The 24541-nt window shown below is 39.2% G+C and overlaps 1 protein-coding gene across 4 annotated transcripts in view; it reads right to left on the reverse strand.

The window, feature by feature from the left end:
• SDCCAG8 (SHH signaling and ciliogenesis regulator SDCCAG8) overlaps positions 1–24541 on the reverse strand; it is a 296601-nt gene that overhangs the window by 5618 nt on the left and 266442 nt on the right. For 3 of the 4 annotated variants that reach the window (XM_074222887.1, XM_074222888.1, XM_074222891.1), the window contains one exon: positions 11099–11225. The exons of the other annotated variant lie outside the window; for it this stretch is intronic. In XM_074222887.1, coding sequence (XP_074078988.1) covers positions 11099–11225 — 127 coding nt within the window. The remainder of the gene's footprint in view (positions 1–11098; positions 11226–24541) is intronic. 4 annotated transcript variants of the gene reach the window in all.

Here is a 24541-nt window from a genome sequence, read left to right on the forward strand (position 1 = left end):
TCACAAAAAAAGAAAAACAAGTGATAAAAGATATGCTTTTATCTGCCTCAGTCTATCAATTCTCTCATCTTCACTCTCTCCCTGTCTACTGACCTGAAAATGTACCTGGGTCTCCTCCCCTACTCAAAAACACACAGTCCCTTCAGATGCACTGTCACCTACATCTCTTCTGACCTTTGTAGCTAAAATCCTTGAACAGGACATCTTCAGTCAGTGATGATCTCTCTCCTCCCACTTCTTCAGCCCTTAGAATATGACTTATGAACTTATCATTCCACTGAAACTGCTCCCTTCAAATTTACAAATGATCTCTTAGTTTTCAAATCAAATAGACATTCCCAGTCATCATTAACAACCTCTGCAACCTTTGGTATGGCTCATTACCCACTTCTCCTTGAAAATCTCTTCTTTGTAGGAAGGTTTCTGGAACACAACTTTCTCTTGGTTCTCCCACCTTTTAGGCTTCTCTCTTCTTTGCCAGCTTCTTTTTCAGGTCATGTCCACTAACAATAGGTATCCTACAAGGATCTCTTATAGACCCTCTTATTTTCTCCCTCTGTATTAATTCACTTGGTGATTTCATTGACTCCCATGGATTCAATTGTCAACTTATTGCTGCTGATTCTCAAATTTACCTTTCCACTCATTAACTTTTCTGCTGACCTCCAGTTCTGCATCTCTCTAGGTACATCTGGAAAGCTCAAACCGGATATCTAGTTGACTTTTTAAACTAAACAGTCTAAAACTGAACTCATCATCTTTCCTGCTAAGCCCTCCCACCCTCTTATAATACTGCTGAGGGGATCACTCTCCTCCCAATTCACTGGACTTGCAACATGTGCTGTCCTCCACTCCCTCTTCCCCACCTTCCTATCCAATCTGTTGATAATACCTGTTGATTTCACCTTTGCATACTCTCTTTGGATATTGATACCACCTGCTGTCAGGTCCTCGTCCCCATCGACCTGGACAATAGCCTAATGATTGGTCTGCCTGCCACAAGCCTCTCCCCATTCCAGTTCATCCTCCACTAGCTGCTAAAATCATTTTCTTAAGGCACAGGTCCACCCTTGTCACCCTCTCCTGCTAACTCAATGACTCCCTGACTCCTCCAGAATCCAATACAGAATCTTCATTCAGAAGTCTTCATGACAGCTTCCTATCCAATCTTTCCAGGATTCTTACCCTCAGCCCCAGTAGTCTTTGATCTTGGCCTCCTGGCTATTTCTTGGGCATCTTCTCTGGCTCCTCTCCTCATCTCCACCTTTGGGCTTCCCTCCAGGCACATCTGAAGTCCTACTTTCTACAGGAAGCCTTTTGTCTTCATTGCACATGGCTTGCTTTATTTATCCCCCCAGTAGACTTTCAGCTTCTTGAGGACAGGGGCTTTCACCCTTCTCAGTGTCTGGCCCACAGCTGGCTGACTGAATAGTCAACTCAAGATTACACAGGGGACCGCTGATTCCTTCTGTAGCTTGTTCTCACCTTCCTCCTGGTGCTTTCAGCAAAGTGCTTAATCTAGGCCATCGAGGTTTAGCTCTTCTGACCTGTGTCTGTTTTTAATGTTAGAATCAGTAAAATATATAGGAGTTTATAATTTTCCTTCATCCCCCTTGAAATAAATATGACTGAACTTCCTTCCTGTTTTGTTTTCATCTCATTACTAATCTCAGAAGCGTCATCATCCCAATTGTTCTTTATAAGTAGTTCTGGTCAAGAGAATCCAATGGACCATGGTCAGAGTGGACCCAGGTAATCCTCCAAATCTTAACTTAAAAAAAAAGACTAAAGAGTCCTATCCTTTCCAAAATCAAACGCATAAAAATCGAGGTGCTTTCACCTAACTCTCTCACTCTTAACCCAGGTTGCAGAGAATCTGGCTGAGTTCTACTTCTTCCTCTGACCCTGGAGTACAGCAAGTAGAGGACCCAAAAGAGCATCCTTAGAGTTTTGCTGCTGCCAGCTGGAGGGGTGTAGTTGACTGGGGAAAGGTGACAGCTCCTGGCTTTGCTTAGCAGTCACTCTGCTAAGCATGTTACAATGTGCTGCTCTGGGGCCAGAATTGGAAGAAGGCATTAGACGTCCTGAGTCTTCAAGACCTGAGATATGGTTCATATAGCTTTAGGTCCCAAGGGATTCCAGGCAGAGAAACAGTATCACCAAGTAACAAAAAGATTTCCTTGTACATGAGCAGAAGATTAGTCTTTTTTTTTTTTTTTTTTGCCCATCTTGACCTAGGACTTTGTGCTTTCAGTCACAGAATGTCAAAGCCAAAATGAAATCATCTAGTCCAGTCCTCTTGGTTTATTTCCTAAAGGAATGAAACCCAGGGAGCTTGTCTCAGAAGACAGTATGGCCTTTGCTGGTGGGAGGTGGATCACACTTATTGATGGATGTTCTGCTACCTTTCCTTCTCTCAGACCTTGCCAACAGAAGAGGGCTCCTTCAGCAGCTGGTGACATCCCAAGTCTGGAATCTTGCAGGCTTCCTTGAATCACAGAACTCACAAGAACTTTCTCGGCAAGAGGGCAGGTGTCTATGTTGTTATATGAACCATGTTTCCATGGTAAATAGATTTTCAGAGCTCCCCAGGGCTAGACAGTGTCTCTGACAGCAGAGAGTGGTGCCTCTGGCTGCCTCGTGTTTGAAAGCGTTAAAAATAAAGGCAACGTTGACATTTGGGGTTGTAATGTGATGGAATTGCAGTCTTTTAAAGGCAAGAACCACTTATCTCGCTCCATGTAATATTCAGTGTTTTGTTCACTTGTCTAATTGGATTAAAATATTTAGCTCCCTTTAAAATCTTGATTGTGAATTTATATCGCAAAATGTAATGTCTGACTTGGGAAGCAATAGATGGAACAAATGTATCTGAAGCAATATAAAATTCAATTTATTTTCCTCGCATGATGCTTGGTTTGAAATTACTCAGTCTTGGGCAAAATGAACTGTCAAAGGAAGAGCAGGTTTGGCTGAAGTGTAATCCTCTGTGCATTTCAATATTAATTATACATAAAGCCCCAGTTTTAAAAAGTTGCTAAAATGTACAGTATTTGAGATATGTGTGGTGACTTCTCAGCAGGTCAGAGGATCTTGCAATTTGAAAGGCAATGTAGGGGTCTGATTTCTGCCTTCAAAAGCACCCTGGCAGCAGGGAGTTAATGACATTTTAGCTACATATGTTCAAGTTTATTTTAAAAAATATGCAACAGTCACTTTGGTTGACAGTGTCTTGTACACAGTTTTGAAAGAATCAGGGCAAACTTTAACAGAGTCAGTTTTTATTTGAAAAATATTTTCTGGGAATGTATCAGTGTTTATTTTTGAGACTGACAATTCGGGTGAAAATCAGGATAAAAACAAAAAAACAACAATTTGGTTGAAATCAAATTGTTTGTTTTCATCTATTTGGAATTCTTTCCAAAAAAATCTTGATTCAGGAGGAGACTTTTTTTTTAGTTTATTCAGCGTATTTGCTGTTATATTCAAGTACCATCTGTCCTGCAGGTAGCTAACTTTGTGAAAGATTCTTAGGCAGCTGGGTGTAAAGCAGAGGGCTCTTAGAAAGCAAGCCAATGTAGCTGTGGGACCGCTTAAGGAAGCTAAGATATGATAACCTGGGTGTCCATCTTCCTAACGCTTGTGATAACTCACTCTGGGAAGGGCCTCTTCATCCACAGTTAAAACCTTTGCCAGGTGCCCAATAATAATCTCTCTTTTCTTCCAGTGGTTAATTTTTGGATCATTAAATGACAGTTTGGAAACATGAAATAATGTGGATCATTTTGAAATTAACCACCACCAACTGTTGTTGCATGTACATATTTAATAAAGAAATGAAAAAAAAATAATTGTCAGGGCTATTAGGTGACTACATACAAGCTGGTTTCAGAATCCTTTCAATGATAACTTGTAAAAATGACTAAAACTGAAGAAATTTAATGGGAATGACTTCCTAGAATTAACACTTTAGATGGGATCAGATATCCTGGCTAGGATACTGGTTACCAGAAAATACAAAAAGCAAAATAAGTGAAGTCATATCCAAATTAAAAAAAAAAAGCAAACTATACACTTAAGAAAATCCTATATGTAGATCACTTCTAATCTTTTCCCTCTTCCAGATGTCAAACTCCCCATGAAAAGACCCTTAACTCCCCACCAGCTGGCTCCCTACTTCCTGGCCAGCTGCTGAAGCCTCCAGGCTCTGAGTCACAAACCCCTGACCCTGCTCCCAGCTGTCAAGCCCTCACAAGACTCTCCTTTGCTCAGCCTGCAGGACTAAGTACCTTAATATAGAAGTGCAGTCCATTCTTGAAATACATTCCTTTCTTAAGAGGTCATAAAAGGCTGTGACAATTTTTATTTTGCCCAAAGAAAAAGGAGGCAAGAATACAGTAGTAAACAAATTTTGAGGACTGCATTGGCATAAGGAGTGGAAATGGGTAAATTGGTTTGTATGTTTATTGGAATAATGTTTCCATAGATTTGTTATTACTGCATTAATTCCTAAAAGAACCAATGCAGAACTCTATGAGATTTAAAAGCTCAGTTGGAAGAGATAAGAGCTTTAGGGTTAAGAGTCCTGAAGTTATTCTTATTTTGAGAAGCCTCATAGGATCACAAACTCAGCTCTCACTAGGCTACTTAATTGTTCAGTAATACCAGATTGGAGGGGAATGTGAGAATTCTCAAGGTCAAAAATGTTACTGATATGGTTGAGTCTCTGAATGTCTCTTAAGGTTCACATTTCAGAATTTAAACAGAAGTAATTTAAAATAATGCCGCCTAGTTCTGTCCTTTTAAACAGGATGGGGGGAAATCATTCTCTTCCTGAGGCCAAATTCTATTCCCAATCATCCAACAAGGACTATGGACTCCAATGGTATAAACCCATAGCTATGGGGCCCATTGGCATGCAAAGTCTAAATCCATTCAAGTGACAGCACCTCTATTTCAGAGCAAAAACGTGACACCAACACCTGGATTCTCAGGATAGTGATGGACAGAAATTTGGTTCAGTTATACTTTGCCTAAAGGATGCAGATTTTTACATAGCCAAAAGACATCTCAGTCTGTTTCTGGTTGAAAACTTTTCTGCTAATGAAATGACCAGGTGGACAGCGAGGATACTAGCAATAAAATGTAACACTTGGCAAAATATTTTAAATCATTGTTAGAAATATGGATGTAGTCTCTGGTTCTTTACTTTTTAATGTGTTGTGGTGTTTTGTGTGTATATGTGTGTGTATGTGTGCACATGTGTGTTATTTTAATGGTCCTATGCTCACCAATTCACACCGCTCTAAGGTAGGGTATGGAAAGAGAGTAGGAGTTCTCACCTGTGACATCAAAGTTGCTGTTTGCTTTAGGTGCTATTTCAATTGAAACTTTAAAATGTAAATATCAGAAATAACTTGAGCTAAATGAAGATGGATGCAGTATGGCATTTATAATAGCATATTTATTTCATCTAACTATATCTAACCAGGAAAATAGAAGATAGGATTATTACTACTGTCATGTTGATATAAAAGTTTCAAGTTCACACAGCATTTTCTTCTAACTCTGAGGTATTATTATTCCCAATTTACAGATGAGGGAATCCTGCCTACAGTGTTACAGGGTCACATCCCAGGCAACCCAGCCAGAAAATAAATCTCCTTACTCCTAGGCCAGATTCCTTCTCCTATCTCCCTTTGAAATCACATTCTTGAAATGTTAATTCTGGTATTCACTGATATGCAAAGAGTGCTGAGCTTAGCCTGCATTCAGTAAAAATAAATAAAAAGCCAACATTCTGGATAACAATGACTATATCTTTTCCTTTCCAGGGCCCCCATCCTGCCTTCAGAAGAAAGGGATCTTAATATACCAGAGAGCAGCATGGTGTGTGCTGTGCAGTCATATGCTTGATGTTAAATAGCTGTCTTGGTTGTTTTAAATGGTTCATTGGAAGTTTCACTCACTTGAAGCCCTTCTGCACTCTAGAATTCGGCAAACTTGTTCAATTGTAAAAATGCATCGTGAGAGGCTGGGGCGCAGTGACATCCCCAAGTCAAGTCTGATGCCATCCCTGGGTGACAAACAGCCCTTCAGTTTATGGCTTCAGCTGAGAGCTTCCAAACCTGGAGGGCTGCCTCCTCTTTGAAAGCTCAAGTTTGCTACAGAATGAAGCCAACATTTTCTCTCTCCCAAATTTCTTTTGTCATGTTCCTATTAAAATAACTCCAAATGTACTATTTGAATCTGAAAGGCTCCTTTAGAGATGAGCCAGATGGGCTGGTATCAGATAGCAGGGGCTGGTCACATCACTTCTGTTGCTCCAGGCAGGGGAAGAAAAGCCGGGCTGGTGCTTCCAGAGGACTTGCAAGCTTCCTCAGAGAAGCTCAAAGTCCACTTGGCAATTAGGAAATTCAAAAAGCCCTAAGAAAAAATCATCTGTGCTTGAGGAACCTAACATTAAAAACCCAAGGTGCTTGAAGAGGGAACTTAAAAAAGCAAACTTCGCATCATAGTGGAGCAAGGGGCTGAGGCTGAAATGTGCTCCCATGGAGCCTCTCCCCCCCATCTCTCTGGATGAATGGGGCTTTCATCTACAGAAAAGGCAGGAGCAGTTACAATTATGCTTTTCGACCTTGGATTAGGAGTGGCCAGACCTCCAAGGGTGTGGGCAACCTGTGTCCGTATGAGGGCCTGGCTCTCAGCTACTTACTGACACCCCCAAACCTCCAGCCCTTGGGGTGGCCTCCGGTTGGGTCGAGTTAAAAGAAATGAGGAGGACATTCTAAGGGAAAAATGAGAAGGCATTTCCCTCTTCCTGCTGTCCCCTTTTTTCAGTGCTGGCCCCCAGGAAGGATCTGGCCAGTGAGGCATTGTAGAGGTGAGGAAGGTGAAGTAATAGTTCACATTTAGAGTTAGATAACAACAATCCTCTTAGAGGGTTAAGTAATGATATTTCCTACATAAAAGGGAGGAAGGAGGAAGAGTAAGAAAACCTCCAGCTCCTAGGGAAGGTCCTCCTCTGTGGAAAATCTATAAACAGAATGGGCACAAGGTGAGATGACAACAACAAGGAAATACTTCATGAGGAAGACTATTAAGCCATTTAAGTACAGAAATGGAAACGGACTTGGAAGAGGATCTGGGAGGCTAGGATGGAGAGCTCGAAGAGCTCAAAGATTATCCAGCATCTGTTTCATGGACCAGTCAGGATCTGAACTCAGTTTCTTGGACTTCAGGAGCACTACAGCCACCTCAAGTGCCAGTTCATGGGACAGTTTTGAGGGTCCAAAGTAGGGGAGGGGCAGGAAGGAAGGGATCAGAAAGATGTGAGATTCACATCAATGCTCTGGTTCCTGGTATGGGGCATTTCAAGAAGAATGGAACAGATCTGTCATCATATTAGTTAATAATCTACACTTCTCTATTAATAATACAAATCTTATTTTGATGAGAACCTAACAAGCACTCAACAAGAATGACTTCCTGCTGGTGACCTCATCATCACCTTCCACCCCCTACTTTGAGAAGAGCACATCAGAAGGCAGCCTGGTGGTGTAGAATGACCATGTGACTTGGGAGTTCAAAGATCTGACTTCATTCACCATTTTTAAATTTTGTTAAAGCAAACAAATGTCTTCACCAGTTTCAGTTTCCCGAAATTTAAAATGTGGGATAATAAAGCTTGTTTTACATTTTTCACAGGGTTATTTTTGTTTTTATTATTTTTTTTTTTATGGTTTTTGCAAGGCAATGGGGTTAAGTGGCTTGCCCAAGGCCACACAGCCAGGTAATTATTAAATGTCTGAGGCCGGATTTGAACTCAGGTACTCCTGACTCCAAGGCCAGTGCTCTATCCACTGCCTCACCTAGCCACCCCTCACAGGGTTATTTTAAAGAATGAGTTTAAACAATAAACTTCATGTAAAAGTGAGCTATTGTTATTCCCACCTCCTTCACTCAGATTCTCCCCTCCAACTCTGAGACAAAAAGGACTAATAGTGATGGGAGGCATTTTAATTAGGTGTCCTTACAGAGTGATCCTCTATATAATCAGGAGACTTTCCAGTTTACTCAGTGAGCCTGGAACTATACCAATGAACCAGTGAGATTGGATCCAGCAAGTCCAGATGGGCAAATGCAAAAATTTCCTTGGGTAACTGTGATACAGAAAATACTACTCTCATCTGTTAGCCAAGAAAAGCACAGAACCTAAGAGGCTCAGGGATTAAATCCTGGGGCTTGACACTTAATACTTCTGTGACCTTAGATGGGCCACTTTAACTCTGTGGTCCTCGGTTTTCTCATCAATAAAATAAAGGGTAAGACAAGATGCCTTCTGAAGGGCCCTCAAGCTCTAAATCTATATTAGAATTAGGGAAAACATAGTTCAAAGATTAATTTTATGTTATTCAAAAAGCATTTATTAAGTGCAAAGCATAGTATGAGGTACCATGCATACAAAGAAAGAAATGAAGTCCCTGCTCTCAAGGAGGCTCCATTCTATCTATCCTGTAAAAGTTTTGACCTACCTCCCTTGAGTACTGTCTGTGCATGTGTGTGCCCGCTTCCACTCACCTGGGTCTCAATTTCATCTGTTAAATGGGATAATATTGCTTTCGCTCCTTATTTCAGAGCTGCTTTAAGAAAATGCTTTGTGCACATAGTTTTTATAATATGTAAACAAGGGTGGAAGAACAATTAAAGTCAAACCTGAACAGGCATGTATCTTACAGCAACAAAAGAAAAGAAAGATAAATTAGTAATCAGATAAGCAAGCCAGCTCAGAAACCAAGGTAGCTCAGGAGGCCTAGAAAGTGAAACAAAGAACCATCAACTTAAAAAAGAGCCAAGATGATTATTCAACATAGATTGGTATTAGACTACCTGTTGGCCAAGGAAGGAAGAATCTGTGGTAAATTGAACTTGTCAAGCTGCTGCCTAAAAATAGATGACAATGGGCAGATGGTAAAGAAGATAACCAGGGATACTAGAAAGTTGGCACATATTCCAGTCCAAACCTGGACAAGCCCATTTAGTACCTCTTGGATGAACTGGTTTACTGGTTCATGGTGGAAATAGTTACCAGGTATCTTACTATTGGCCCTAAGTGGAATAATCCTTTCACCTGGGTGTGTCTCCTGAGTGTGATCCTGTTAATAAATTCTATTAGTAAATTAGTACAGGTGTGCAGCTCTAATAAAGAAGAGGTGAAGATATTGATAGAGAAAGTCAGTAGTCCTATCAAGGATGAGGACTGTGAATTAATTTGAGGAAGACACCACTGGTGAAGTGTGAAGACCAAGTTATTAAAAAGAAAAGGGTGGGGGGAGTTGTGAGGATTGTAGGGTGTTGGTCTTCACAGGGTGTGGAGGGGAGCCTTAGGGAATCCATTACAAAGGGGGAATGGCCCAGCCAATCACAAGCCTGGAAGAGCCTTCCTAATGCCATTCCATGGATACCAAACCCCAAACTGGTTCTCAACCTGTGAAGAGTGACCTAGAGGTCTTGACCTAATGCAACTGAGTTTGCACAATTTGGTCATTGAAAATTAATTAATTAATGTGATTAATTAATCAGCACACCCCTGTGACAATTGGGGTTCATTAGCATATCATGCATCATATGCTGTGGGGGGGGGATCATATTAGGGGCATGTCATGGAATGGGTAGACTTCTTGGATTGTAACTCAAATTGACAGCCTATCAAAATCCAAGAGGGAGGGCAAAGAGTTTCTGAAGACCATAAATTACCTGACATTCCAAGATGAATTCATGCCTCATGCAAGGTGAGGTACCTGTATCTTGCAAGGTGTGCAAGGTTTGTGAATAAAATGTCCAATTTTCTCTCAAAAAAAAAAAAAGAGCCAAGAGACCTCAGGATGAGGAAAACAGGTCCATAAAGGTATGTGGCAGGGGTGGGATGTAAACCCATGGATTCTGGTTCAGTCTATCTACCAAGCCACTCTTTAGCACTAGCTCTTAACTACTGATTATGGGAACCTAAGGCCTGGGTCTGGATGCTTCCTGTATCCTTCAAGGGAGAGGCAGAGTCTAATCTAGCAGACAGCATTGGATTTGGAGTCAAGTTTGAGGCTCAGCTCTTTCCCCTGCCCTGCACTCTGGAGCAAATCACCCAACCTTGCTCCAGGTCACAAGTCCCTGACCCTCTGCCCACTGCCAAGCCTTTCCTAAGGCTCACTTCCACAGTACTGGACTCCTTCAACACCACCTGAGCCAACTACACCAGACCCCAGGGTCAAGATCCCAAGGATGGAAATTGTGGATGTCAATGAAATTCTGTTCCCCTTAAGGATAATACTGATCACTTCCTCTGATGATCCCTGAACATAAGAGGCTCCAAGGTATCATAATTTTTATATAGCATCTAACTTTTACAAAGCACACGTATCAAAATGAACCTACAATACAAAGATTATCGATGCCATCCATATTAGAGATAATTTCACACAGAAGTGAAATGATTTTGCCAGACACTGGGATGCCAGTCTTCTGCCTAGAGAAATACTGCTCTTTCCACTACCTTGTACTTATTTAAATCTTAATGGTACTGATAACTGTTTCCTGTTGTTGGTGGTGGGTTTATGAAGGTAAGAGAATTGGACTTAATGAGGGGACCTGGGTTCAGATTTCAGGTGTGATGGTTTTCAAATTACTTCTCTTGGACTCAGTTTCCTAATCTGTAAAATGAGGATAATCTTTTCCCTTTTTACCTCAAAGGAAAATGCTTTGTAAACTTTAAAGTGCACTATGTATATTTTTTATTTTAACTTCAATGTAGTTGGCTTAGATTTTGATTAGATTGTAAGCTTCTGGAGGGTAGCATATAAGGCTTATGGAATGCTTTGATTTCTAAGGCAACTGAGATGGGAAGAACAGATGAGGAGAGGGGAGAGCTGAAAGAATTAGACTAAGAAGAGGAGAGAAGGGAGGAGAGGAAGAAGGAAGCAACAAGGGAGAAGGGGGAAGGAGGAGGAGGAGACCCCACTGACTGCTCAGCATTGGCCTCTTCCTTGGCAATCCCACCCTGATGGTCTCCTTTCCTGTGAACTTCTCTGGACTTCAGATTGCATACCTGGGATTTCAGACTCTGCACCATTTCTGTTAGGTTCTGTCGCTCTGTAAAAAGCTCATTCTGTTTCTTGAGGAGCAGTACCAATTGTTGGGCAGTGGTCTGGCAGTGCCTATCCAACTGGTTTAACCTGGAGAAGAAGATGCCATGGAATCAGCAATGGCTTCACAGTGCAGAAGCTGACCTACCTACCTACCTAGGGCTGGGACAGATATGAAGCAGCCAGAAGATAATCATCTACAAATCTAGATATTTTGATACCAACCTTTGGACCTCTAAGACTATTCAGTATTACAAATTTTAGATCTGGAAAGGGGTTGAGAGACCATCTTAAGTACAACAGGATCCCCCTTAATTGTCAGAGCTCTCTCCCTCTTCAGATAATTTTATATTGAGTTAACTGGGTAAACATTAAATGATCTCAGAAGAATGAAAGATCCTGGAATTCCTGGACTTTGTTGTTTTGTCTTTGTTTCACCACCACCTAGCACAATGCCAAACACAGAACAGGGACTAATAACTAAATGTTTATTGGATACAAAAACTCAGTGTTGGAAAGGACCCTAGAGGTCATCTGGTCCAGCTGAACAGAATTCAACACTACAATACCTCTGACACTTTTCATTTGGCCTCTGCTTGAAGCTTTTTTTTTTTTTTTTTTTTTTTTTTTTTTTTTAGGGAGCGAGAACCCTTGAGAGCAGAACAGAGGCTCCTATCCTTTTTTATATACAAATTGTTTTGGCAATCTAATGAAACCTTTAGATCTTTTCTATAATTATCTTCTCAAAATAATGGGATTGCCTAAGATAAAATGTGTAACATTACAAGGGAAATCAATTATATAAAATATAGTTATCAAAATATTTCTTAAAAGTTCACAGACCCCTCCCTCTTCACTTAGGTTAAAGAACTGTTGCTCTAGAGGAAATTCAATTTTGAAAAATCATAGCTATTAGAAAGTCAATAAGGCATTGATTGGACTTGGATCCAGATCTTGCCTCAAGCATTTGCTAGTTGTTCTATATTCTTCATTTTCTTTCTCTGTAAATGAAAAGAGGTTGACCTGATGACCTCGCAGGTCACTTCTGTCTCTAAATCTGCTGTGATCCTAAGCTTTGCTTTGTCTACCTACTGCTCCTGATCATGGCTACGTGCTGCCATGTTGAACAAGTTAATGCTTTTTCCACATGACAAATGTCTTTCAGGTACTTGAATCAAACTTCCTTCAGTAGCAACCTCCCCCCCCCCCATATACATACACAAACACTCACATATATTCCCAAGTCTTGTCTTTACCAGGCCTAGCACCCCAAATTCTTTCAATTGATTGTCATTGGAATGATCTCATGGCTCTTCACTAGCCTGGCTGCCTTTTTCTGACCCTTATGTAGGACTGAACACAGAATCCCAGGAAGAGGCTAACCAGGGCAAGGCTCTATCACTTCCTTATCACCTGGTCAATAGATTAGCATTTTAACTACTATCACACTTGAATGGAGATTTTAGTCCACTAAAATTCCTTGAGTGCAAGTTTTCAAAATTGAACTTTTGAACCCAAGTACAAGAATTCATAGTTACCAATATATTAAATGGTATCTTATTAGGTATAACCTGATGTTCAAGTCTTTTCAAGATCTTTTTCAATTCTTCCAATATATTAATTGTCTCTCTCAGTTGCTGTCAAATGAAAATTTGATAATTATGACATCCATACCTTTACCTAAGTCATTGGTTAAAAAAATATTCATTATAAAGATTTTTGGAATATTCCATTAAGAGTTCTCCTTATCCAGGGAAGTCTGGTGGGATTTGCATGAACTGATGCTGAGTGAGATGAACAGAACCAGAAAAACACTGTACACTCTAACATGGGGGTGTTGTTCAACCTTGATGGACTTGCTCGTTCCATCAGTGCAACAACCAGGGACAATTTTGGGCTGTCTGCAATGAAGAATACCATCTGTATCCAGATAAAGAGCCGTGGAGTTTATGAACAAATTTCAAGGACTATTCCCTTTCATTTAGAAAAAAAAACTAGTTATCTTATTGTCTGATCTTGTTACCTCTTTCATCACACTCAATTTGGATCAATGTACACCATGGAAACAAAATAAAGACTGAGAGATTGCTTTCTGTGGGGGGGGGGGGGGTAGGGGAGGGAAATAAGATTGGGAGAAAAATTGTAAAACTCAAATAAAATCTTTAATAAATTTAAAAAAAGCACAAAAAAAAGAGTTCTCCTTATCAAGGTCACAACAAACTACTAATGACTTGACTAATTTTGAGAACTCGACCAAATCTTAACTCACATACTTATACTACCACTGAAAATGTGGTCCAGGGGCCTCATGAGGTCAAAACCTTTTTTAATACTAATAAATACTAAGTGCTTTAATTTTTAATATGATAAGTTTTAAGAGGAACAACCCACATAAACAAAAGCTCTCTGGTAGGGTGGGAATGTTCAATAGTTTTTAGGAGCATAAAGGGGCCTGGAGACCAGAAAGTTCAAGAATCTCTGATTTAGCACTTCTCTTCCATGAAAATAGCATGATAAACCTAGTGCTTTGTAAAAATTTAGGTAAATGATACCTATAGTATTCTCTTCTTCCTGGATAGTAATAATCCTAAAAACAAAGGAAGTAAATTGTTGACACTCATTTTTACCACTGTAGAAACTGAGGTAATCTAATGCACATGTGAACAAAAGTCTCCCATTTACAACATCTCCAAAAAAAATTCATTTAGTCTTAGATTGTAGGCATCCATTAACAGGGATCTTACACCTCTCAGAAGTGGGACTTCTTAACAGCTCCAAAGGTTAGGAATTTTTCCCCTTGTATCAAGACAAAATCTGCCTCTCTGCATTATCGTGTATGTGTGATGGAAACCCTTGATACTGAACAGATGATGGACTATTACTCCCTTGACAGGCTAGCAGCCAGCAGATCAGAATCGCCCTCAGGTACATGTGGTTCTTGGAGAAGACATCAATCAGCCTGACATTTGTCTCTCTTCACAAACCTCCCAAAATCTGAGGGTGAACTGGGGCCATTCATAATGAAGTAGTAATTTAGAAAAATTCAAAGTTGAGAGGGGGAAAAAAACATCAAATACTAAAAAGGAAAAAAAAGTGAAGATAGGAAAACCATTTTTATTATTGAATTTACATGCTGAAAGAGGATGCAAATCACATGATGATAAGGATGCAGGGAAGGAGAAGATGCAAACTGTGAACTAAATGTTTTCCATTATTAATCACTTAGTCAATCATGAGCTCTAGGACTGATGACCAGATGTCTTCAAAGATTTGCTGTTATTTGTCATTCCTGCTGCTTGGGTGTTCTACTTTCTAGACTTGCTAATTCAGTCAAACTCCTTATTTATGTATTAACTGCTTCCTCCTGCTAACTGGACACTTGTCTCAACCCTTTCTTTTTCCTAGACCAGAGAGAGATGTAGTATTTAGATCATATTAGCATATTTCTTCCAATTCCAATCCTAAAGCATTGTCAAGAAAGGCAACCTTTACTTTGTCTTTTAAAGTAAGTTCACTTTTTGTAGTGCATTAAAATGCATTTTAAAATCTGGTGAACATCAGGTTTAGAGATTTAAAAATAGAGCAGAATGTGGTGGCTTTGTGCTTCAGAGCACAAACTACAAGTCCTGGTCTCACAGTAAATCTTCTTTGAAGGTATATTTAATTTTTTTTTAATTTTTCTCTAATTACATGTAAAAACAATGTTTAACATTTGTTAAGTTTTGAGTTCCAAATTCTACCCTTCCCTCCCTTCTATACCCCTCCCAGAGATGCTATGCAATCTGATATGGGTTATACATGTGTAAGCATGTAAAACATTTCCATATTAGTCATTTTATGAGGGGGGAGGAACTCAAACAAAAAGAAAGTGGAAAAATAATGTTTTGTTCTATATCCAGATGCCAACAATTTGTTCTCTGGAGGCAGATAAGCATTTTTTTTATCATGATCCTTTCTTTGGCTTTTCTTGGTCATTATACTGCAGAGAATAGCTAAGTCATCTCCAGTTGTTCATCATTACAATATTGTTATTGTGTATAATGTTCTTCCTTCATTTTGTATCAGTTCATGCAAGTCTTTCTTTCCAGGTTTTTTCTGAAATCATCCTGCTTGTTATTTCTTATGACACAATTCTATTCCATCATAATTTTATACAATAATTTATTTAACCATTCCCCAACTGATAGGCATCTAATTAACAATTACCTTTTATAAAAAGAGCTGACAAATAACAAAATTAACTACATACTAAAAATATTTTTTGTATAGTCTATTTTCCCCTTTTTTGATCTTTTTTGATAAAGACCTAATAGTGATATTCTGGATCAAAGGGGTGTGTGTGTGTGTGTGTGTGTGTGTGTGTGTGTATAGTGTTATAGCCCTTTGGTCAGTTTACCCATTTGTAAAATGGGGATAATGACATTTGTACAACCTACCTGTACGACCAAGCCTGGAAAGACTTGCATGAACTGACAGTGAAGTGAACAGAACCAAAAGAACATATCACACATTAACGGCAACTTTGTGAGATGATCTTCTGTGATGGACTTAACTCTTCTTAGCAGTTCAATGATCAAGGACAATCCTGAGAGATCTTTTTTGGAAAATGCCATCTATATCCAGAGTAAAGAACTATGGCATCTGAATGTAGAGAAAACTATGTTTACTTTTTTAAAATCTCTTTTGTGTTTTTTTAGCCCTCCCCTTAGTTCTAATTCTTCTTTCACAATATGATTTATATGGAAATATGTTAACCACAATTGCACATGTACAACCTATATCAGATTGCTTACTGCCAAGGGGAGGGGAGAAAGAAGGGAGGATGGTAGGAGAAAATGTGGAACTCAAAAGTATGCAAAAGGATGAATGCTGAAAACGATCTTTGCAAGTAAATAAGTTCTTTTCCACCACATCAAACTACCTACCATCTCACTTCAACCTGGAGGCATGGACATTTTCAACTGAAGCCCTATCCATGCTTCTTCCTGAGGCTTTGTTACATTTCAAAGGCTTAAAAGGCAACAGCTCAGAGACACTATCTTTCAGAGTAGTATAATATCATGGGGGAAAAAAGCACTGGGTTTGGAGTCCAGCCTGCATGCTACTACTTAGTACTATTAAAATACTGAGGAAAAATTAAAAAAATTTAACAGAGGTAAATGTAAAATTGCAGACCTAAGTTCAAAATATGCATTTTATAAATATAAGATTGGGGAGGTAAGATTAGATAACAGTTCACTTAATAAGGATCTGGGTGCTTTAATGGCCCGGCAGGTAAGCTGGGGCAACAAGTAATATGGAAGTTCCAAGGGGAAAGTAGCTTAAGTTTGCATTAAGAGAGGTCTCATGTTCAAAAATTAGATGAATGAAAGGTCCCCTTTAATTCCTAACCCTATAATTCTCTGATCTTCATGATTAGAACTTATGGTGCTAAGGAGAACATCATTTATGAAACTAGAAGACAAGAGAACTCTACTCCCTGGAAGAATGGGGGGAAAAGAGACCTATGGATATCACAGAAGGTATTTTCTTTTCCAAAGTGCTTTCCTGAGAGCTGTATTTTGGAAACAAGACAATTTCAGGAAAAATAGACCTTGGTAAGGAAATACATTTCAATTAGTTGTCCGAGGGTTATTATCAAGTTTAGGGAAAACTAATTTTTTTTAAAAAAAATACTGCTTTCTGAAAAGTACTGAACGAACAAGCCCTAGCTACATTTTTCTTTCTTTCTCTTTCTTTCTTCCTTCCTTCCTTCCTTCCTTCCTTCCTTCCTTCCTTCCTTCCTTCCTTTCTTTTTAATATTTTTGCAAGGCAATGGGGTTAAGTGGCTGGCCCAAGGCCACACAGCTAGGTAATTAAGTGTCCGAGACCTCATTTGAACTCAGGTACTCCTGACTCCAAGGGCTGGTGTTTTATCCACTGCGCCATCTAGCTGCCCCCTGTGGCTACATTTTTCTAGTGACAATCACATCTTCATAGCACTAACTCCTTAAACACACACAACCTTTATTCTTTCTTCTTCGCTCCTGTATGACTTCTTTCCTCATTTCTTCATTCTTCCCTCTTTATTTTTGATATATCTAGTGATGAATAGATTCTCTCCAACCCATACACAACTCCTTCTGTCATACACCCTCTTTGTCAAATCCTTGCTAGTACACCTCTCCCATTTTTCTCTTCCCCCTCCCCATTTAATATCCATATCCATATCTATTTGTCACACATTATATATCCCTCCAGTTCACTCCTACAATCTCTTCACATTTGCATGTAGCACACAAGCAGTCCAACCACTTTCCTTTTCTTGTTCTATCAATCCAGTCAAATTCTCACTGATGTGGATATGAACCTGCTACAGATGTCTTGCGTGTCACTTGAGCAGTTTTACCTACATGCCACACTTTATATAAGGGTAAGGAGGCTAGTAATAATACTGGGAAATGGAGTCAGAATATTAATGACCTTTATCATAAGAAAATTTCACTGTTCTGGACACATGTGAAGAAAAAAAATGAAAATGGACAAGATGCCCAATTGACCATAGTATGATGGCTGAAATTGGAACATGGTGTACGACAGAAACATTTATAGGTACTGGGCAGGCAGATCACTGCCATGATCTTAGTCTAAGCATTCATTGCCTTTCCCTTACTAATCAAATCTTTAAGTTTCTAGCATCTTCCTTTTTTAGTCTATCCTTCCTGCCATAAGGGTAATCTGGTCTTTTTAACAGATCTGATCATATCCCTCCATCACTGAAAATCTTTGAAGGTTCTCCCTACCAAAAAAAAAAATACAAACTAAACTCCAAACTCCTAACATCAGTCTTGCTCCTAGGTACCTTTCCTACCTTATATCACACTGCTTCTGTTCAGGCGTGTTTCCTGCACTACTCCTTTCTATGAATTTTGTACCTTTGCTCACATGCCAGGAATGCTTTTCTCCACTAACTCTACAAACTCAAATCTTACTCATTCTTCCAATTCTCCTTAAAGACCATTTTATTCAAGAAGCCTTCCCGAATACACTCTAACCTTCCCTTTAACTTGTATGATGCTTTGTACTTATCTATGCTGCATTTATATCTTATTCCATGCTCTACTCTAAGATTCCAATGCTCTGTCAGCCTCCAGAGAGGTCCAAGGACTACTCATCTACTCTGCTCCCCTCCCACCCACCCCCATTCTTTCTTCATATCAGCCTCCAAGTACAGACCCAAAAAGCCTCCTGCAATCCATTCTGGGAGAGATGACCTTATGGGAGTAAACCTTGGGGCAGAGGTGAACTGTTTGGAATGTAGGTACCTAAAACACGCAACCCTAAGCATGTGCCTTATATTTTCCCCTCCTTTGATCTTCTACCTGTTATTCAGGAATTGATAAACCTTTATTTATTAAAAAAAAATCACAATCCACTGTGCTATGGTTCTAATCAGAATCCCAGTGCTTCAAAGTCTTAGGATATCTAGACAGAAGCCCCTTTCAGTGGTCATTGCAACCCAATGCCCTCATAACCCCTGGTGTCCCTAGTCTCTTCCTATCCTTCCACTGAATTCTCTTAAATGCATTTCATATTAGTGATATGCCTTCCCCATTTATTCCTTTGTATATGTGAAAAGTAATGTGCTGTAGTGGATAGTGTGCCAGCCTGCAATTCAAGAAGATTTTGATTCCAATCCTACTGATGCTTACTAGCTGTATGACCTTGGGCAAATCTGAAAAAATCAGTTTTTCAAAATGTAAAATGAGGAGATTGGACTCACTTAATTCTAAGTTCCCTTCAAGCTCAGAATCTATAATTTTTTTCATATATATAATTTTCAATATACATGTTGTTCCCCTTCCTCCCTGTTCAAGTTCTTCCCAAGAATAGCATCAATATCAGGAAGGAAAAGACAATGCCATGGTCCCAAGTTTTGTAAACTGCAGCAATGGATGAAATAGCAACTAAGATTTAGGTAGCACTTCATGGATTTCAAAGTAATTGTTTTCTCAGTGAGCTAGTTGATAAAAAGTATTTTCCATCCTTATTTAACAGATGAAGGAACTGAAAGGCACAGAGATGATAACTGATCTGTTCAGGGTCTGCAATTTAGCATTTTCACAAGGTGAGTGCCAGATTCTAACCAAGGTCACCTGATTGCCCACTGACTCTTTGCTCATCCATCCCTGGGGTAGTAATGCAGAAAAGTGAATAATCCCAAATACTGGATTCTAGAATCATAAACCTTCAGAGCTAGAAGGAACATTCAAGAGCTTCAAGTTTTTGTTTCTGGGACAAAGTTGCAGATGCAGATTCTGTCAGAAATAAACCTATGAACATGTATGTATACATACACACACACACATACACAAAATTGTTAGACATCTATGACTTGTGAATGTGACTACAGAACAGCCTTGCTTTAAGTAACAGATACATTACTGCAAAGTTTCATATAAATCAAATCTCTGTAAACTGACTTCTTTTTTCAAGTCATAAGAGGAGCTTGCCACTTCATTAAAGGAACCTAGTGGTAAATTCATGTTTTAGTACAGAGAACAGTCACTCCCCATTTGATCTTATTTAACTGCAGGAATGCCCCAGTGGTAAAATGATGACTTTTGGCAAGAGAAAGAATGGGAAAAAAAAGAGACCTATGGATGTCACAGAAGGTATTTTCTTCCCCAAAGTGCTTTCCTGAGAGTTGTATTTTGGAAACAAGAGTGGAGTAGAGAGGCATTTATCCTCAGAAAAATAAAATTCCCCCAACCACAGTATCCCTTTTTGGAGGACAAACAACAAAACCAGTAAGGTGTTCTACAATTCTCAAATAGGTTTTAATTCTGCATGGCTTAGTATCTTCTTTGACGGAACTGTGCTTTAATCCATCATGGATTACAGGTCTTATTAAACTCCATATCCACCAGAAGTAGAGACATCTGGTTTTCCTCTTGCCAGTAGAGTAACTGCCTCCATGATTTTTTTTTTTAAACTTTCAACTGAAAACTTATTTTAAGTTAGATAAACAGAAAGGTGAATCAGTTTTTCCCCTTGTGGAATCTCCTCTAACTCCTGCTCTATAAACTCCCTTGGCTCTCTATTTCTTCTCAGGAGAAACACAAATTCTTCTACTTGCATTTAAGACCTTTCACTCTAGCTTTCTTATGTTATTTATGTGTCTCCCCCTTTCACAAACTCAACAGTTTGGTAATATTAGCTTTCTTGCTAATCCTCACATTCTTTCTTATCTCCATGCTTTATGTGGACCTGTCCCTTAGAGAACATTCACCTCTTCCTTTTGGAATCCATTCCTTCCATTTAGGATCAACTGAAGTTTGACCTTTGTGATGTATCAAAAGTTCAAGAGACATAATTTCCGAGTAATTAATAATTATATTATGATAGCAGATAATTAATAAAAAGGGTTAGTGACAGATGTTGAATGTCAAAGACTCCTCATAGAAACCACTCAACTTTTATATGCCCCTGGTATTCCTGAGGATGGAGATCAACCCTGAGTGGTTAACAAGTAATGAGAGAATGATTATTGTGAGAGGTGGGCTTATTCTAATGAGAATGGGGGGGGCAGTGTGATCTGATCACTCATTAGACAAAACAATCTATCAAATCCCCTGCATCCCATCTAGGGTAATTTAGACAAAAGGGGGGAATTCACTTCTACCCAGACCTGTCTGACTCAAATACAATAGGTGGGAATACCAATTCAATTAAACTAAAATTTCTCTACCTTTTGATCAGATCTAAACTTTCCCAGTTGGGTGCATTTCATTCATTAGTAGTTTAAATAAGTTTGTCTAGGCAGAAGCCCCTTTCAGTGGTCATTGCAACTCAATGCCCTCATAACCCCTAGTGCCCCTAGTCTCTTCCCTAGCCTTCTAGTTGTCTAGTAAGTCAATCAAGGCTATGTAAACAGCTCAGAGACTGATTTCTAAATAAGGAAAAGGAAAGGGAAAACTTTCCTAATTCAATAATAGGTTATTAATATAGGAAAGAAATAATCATTTCTCTCACCTTCCAAAGGAAGCCTTTTCTGACCCTTCCCCTTCCCCATCTGCAGCATTCCCTGATAATCTTTTTTTTACAACTCATATCATGTGGGTGGAGTCTCTCCCAATAGAATGTAGGCTGCCTGAGGGTGAGAATTTTTGTTTTTTTTCTTTTGTAAATATAATGCCAAGTACACAGTAGGTAGTAATTAATACTTGAAGTCTTGCTGATTGATTGGTTGATTGGTTTCCACCCTGGCCTAGCGTCAATACTGAAATCTCAGCAGACATAAATAAAGCTGTCTGATTTGCCACTGTGGCGAATTTTAGTGAAAAAATCACATTAATTCAAAATAATGTATTTTAGTCTGAGACTCAAAGTACTGTTTTACGTTTCCCCTAATGACTTAAAAGCCATGCACAAATGGTAAAAGTGGACAAGGATGACTGCTACTTCAGCATCAGACTTCAACCACCACTCTGGGGGATACTCTGGACTTGGAGCATGATTCCAAAGGTGAAGGCAATTTCAGAGTTTTCCGATTTCCAGATCCAACTTTGTTCAATGATTACTTGAATAGATAATATGTGGTGTTCAATTCTGGAAATCCTTTGCTCTTTAATTCTGAGAAATTAGAATCATGCATGTGTCTAACTCTTCATTTACATTTGCTATCCTATCAAAACCCTCTATTCATCAGATTAGGCCAGTCATATATAATTGCAGATAAGGTATATGCTTACACAATGTTTTCTGAAGAGAAGATGGGAAAATAATTATGTAATAAAAAAAAAAATCAAACCTTTTCCTTTCCTTTCAAGTGTAGGAAATCTGTCTAATAAGGGTCACAGGATTTTATTGCCAATTAAGAGATTAAATTTAAAATGGAATGCCTTCTGAAAAAACAAGACAATGTAAATATGTCTAATGCCTTTTCTTCATTGGGGGAAGTAGGAAAAAAAGAGAATTATAGAGATGGGGCACTGACCCTTAAAATTTAGGAATAACACAGAGAGGAAGAAGAGGTCAGGTGGTACTGAATATACTCTGGTACAGGGTCAGCTCTGGCCACAGTTCTTACAAGGCACTCTAATTCTGTAAAAGTACTTTTCCTCTGATCTAGTTTCAACTTCTATCACCTCTTCTGGACCATTGCATTAGCCTCCTAATTGGTGTCCTAGCCTCAAATCTCATTCCTCTCCAATCTATCACTAAAGTGCAAGTCTGATCATATTATTCCCCTATTCGATGAATTTTAGTGGCTCCTAAACGTCCCTACAATCAACTACAAACTCCACTTGTTGGGCACAATCAACTTCCAACATATCTTTAGCCATTTTTTCTCTTTTTATACACACTACATTCTGACCATACTGACTTTCTTGCTATTCCCCACTCATGAATTTCCATTTCCTGATTTTGTACCTTTGCAAAGCTTGCATCTTATGCTGAAATGTACTCTCCACCTCTTAGTCTGCACAGATCAGATACAGCTTTGTTATCCAAGATAAAACACAAACACATACACACATGCATACATGCACATCCCTTAACTCTGTAGCTTTTTTTTTTTTGCTTTAGTACTCTTTAGCCAGTAGGTGGATAGGGCACTGGCCCTGCAGTCAAGAAGACCCAAGTTCAAATCAGCTTTAGAAAATTACAAGCGATGTGATACTAGACAAGTCACTTTGCCTCTGTTTGCTTTAACCATGGGAGAAGGAAATGGCAAACCACTCCAGTATCTTTGCCAAGAAAGTCCCATGAACAGTACTAGCCTGTGAGGGTCCATAGGATCATTTAGAGTCAGAAATGACTGAACCCCTTTTGTCCTCCCTATGTTTCAGGAATATCAAACTAGTAGCTATTCTCTGAACCTGCTTCTTCCCTTCATGTATTTTTGCATGCTGACCTTAAATCCTGGATTAAGCCCTCTTCTCATCAAAATCCTTCTCTTCCTCTAAGGATCAAGTTCCCTAGGATACCCCCCTCCATAAAGCCTTCTTTAATCTTTTCAGCTGAATGTTTTTCTGCCTTCAGACTTCCTGGAACACACCCTTTATAATTGGTAGCATTTATCCAGTGCCCTAGGGTTTGCAAAATGCTGAACAGATGTCCTTCACCCCACATGTGAGGCAGGTACTACTACTACTACTACTACTACTACTACTACTACTACTACTACTACTACTACCCTCACTTTATACATGTTGAAATTATGGCTCAGAGAGTCTGACTGACTGGCCCAGAGTCACACAGTGACAGTGTCTAAGGCAGAATCTGAATACAACATTGCCTAATTCCAAGTTCAGTACTATTCTACAGGTAAAGTTATGTAGGTCGCTAGGCCACCTATCATTGTCTATCTTCTATTATTCATAGCTCTGTGTGTGTCACCCCAACTAGACTGAAGGCTTCTTGTGGGAAGGGGACTACATCAGAAAATATACTTATCTTCCAAGTACTAGGACAGCGCTTCCCATGCGGTAAGCTCGCTTGCTCTCTCTCTCTCTTTTTCAGAATGTTGCTTTATTTTTTCAATTATATGAAAAGATAGTTTTCAACATTCATCTTTTTGTAAGCTTTTTTTTTTTTAGGTTTTTGCAAAGCAAATGGGGTTAAGTAGCTTGCCCAAGGCCACACAGGCTAGGTAATTATTAAGTGTCTGAGGTCGGATTTGAACTCAGGTACTCCTGACTCCAGGGCTGATGCTTTATCCACTGTGCCACCTAGCCACTCCTATTTGTAAACTTTTGAATTCCACGTTTTTCTACTTCCCTCTCCATGACAGTGAAGATTCTGATATAGGTTATCATGTACAATTATGTTTAACATAGTTCCATATTTCATCATGTTGTGAAAGAAAAATCAAAACTAAAAGAAAAAAGAGAAAAAAAATTAAAACAAGTTTTAAAAAGTAAAAAATAGCATGCTCTGTCCTGCATTCATACTCCAGAGGTTTTCTCTGCATGTGTTCCATCACAAATCTTTTAGAAATAGATCACTAAACTGCTGAGAGGAGCTAAATCCATCATGGCTGATCATCATAAAAAGTTGTTATTAAGTGTGAACAAATTTCCCCTGTTCTGCTCCCTTCACTCAGCATCAGCTCATCCAAGTCCTTTCTGAAGTCTGCCCATTAATGATTTCTTACAGAGTAATAATGCTTCATCACATTCATATAGCACAATATGTTCAGCCATTCCCCAAATGATGGCCATCCCCTCATTTTCTAATTCTTTGCCACTACAAAAAGAGCACGCAGTAAGTGCTTAAGAAATGTTAGCTGAATCAAAGCATCACAATCTTTCTAAGTTTGAGACTCCATGGGTGCAACACTCATCTTTTATTTTTTCCAATCAATAGTGAATGTATAATAGAGACACAAGCCCAGTATAGCAGCAAGGGCCCTCCCTGAC

Source organism: Macrotis lagotis, chromosome 2 (genome assembly GCF_037893015.1).
Source record: "Macrotis lagotis isolate mMagLag1 chromosome 2, bilby.v1.9.chrom.fasta, whole genome shotgun sequence".
NCBI lineage: Eukaryota > Metazoa > Chordata > Mammalia > Peramelemorphia > Peramelidae > Macrotis > Macrotis lagotis.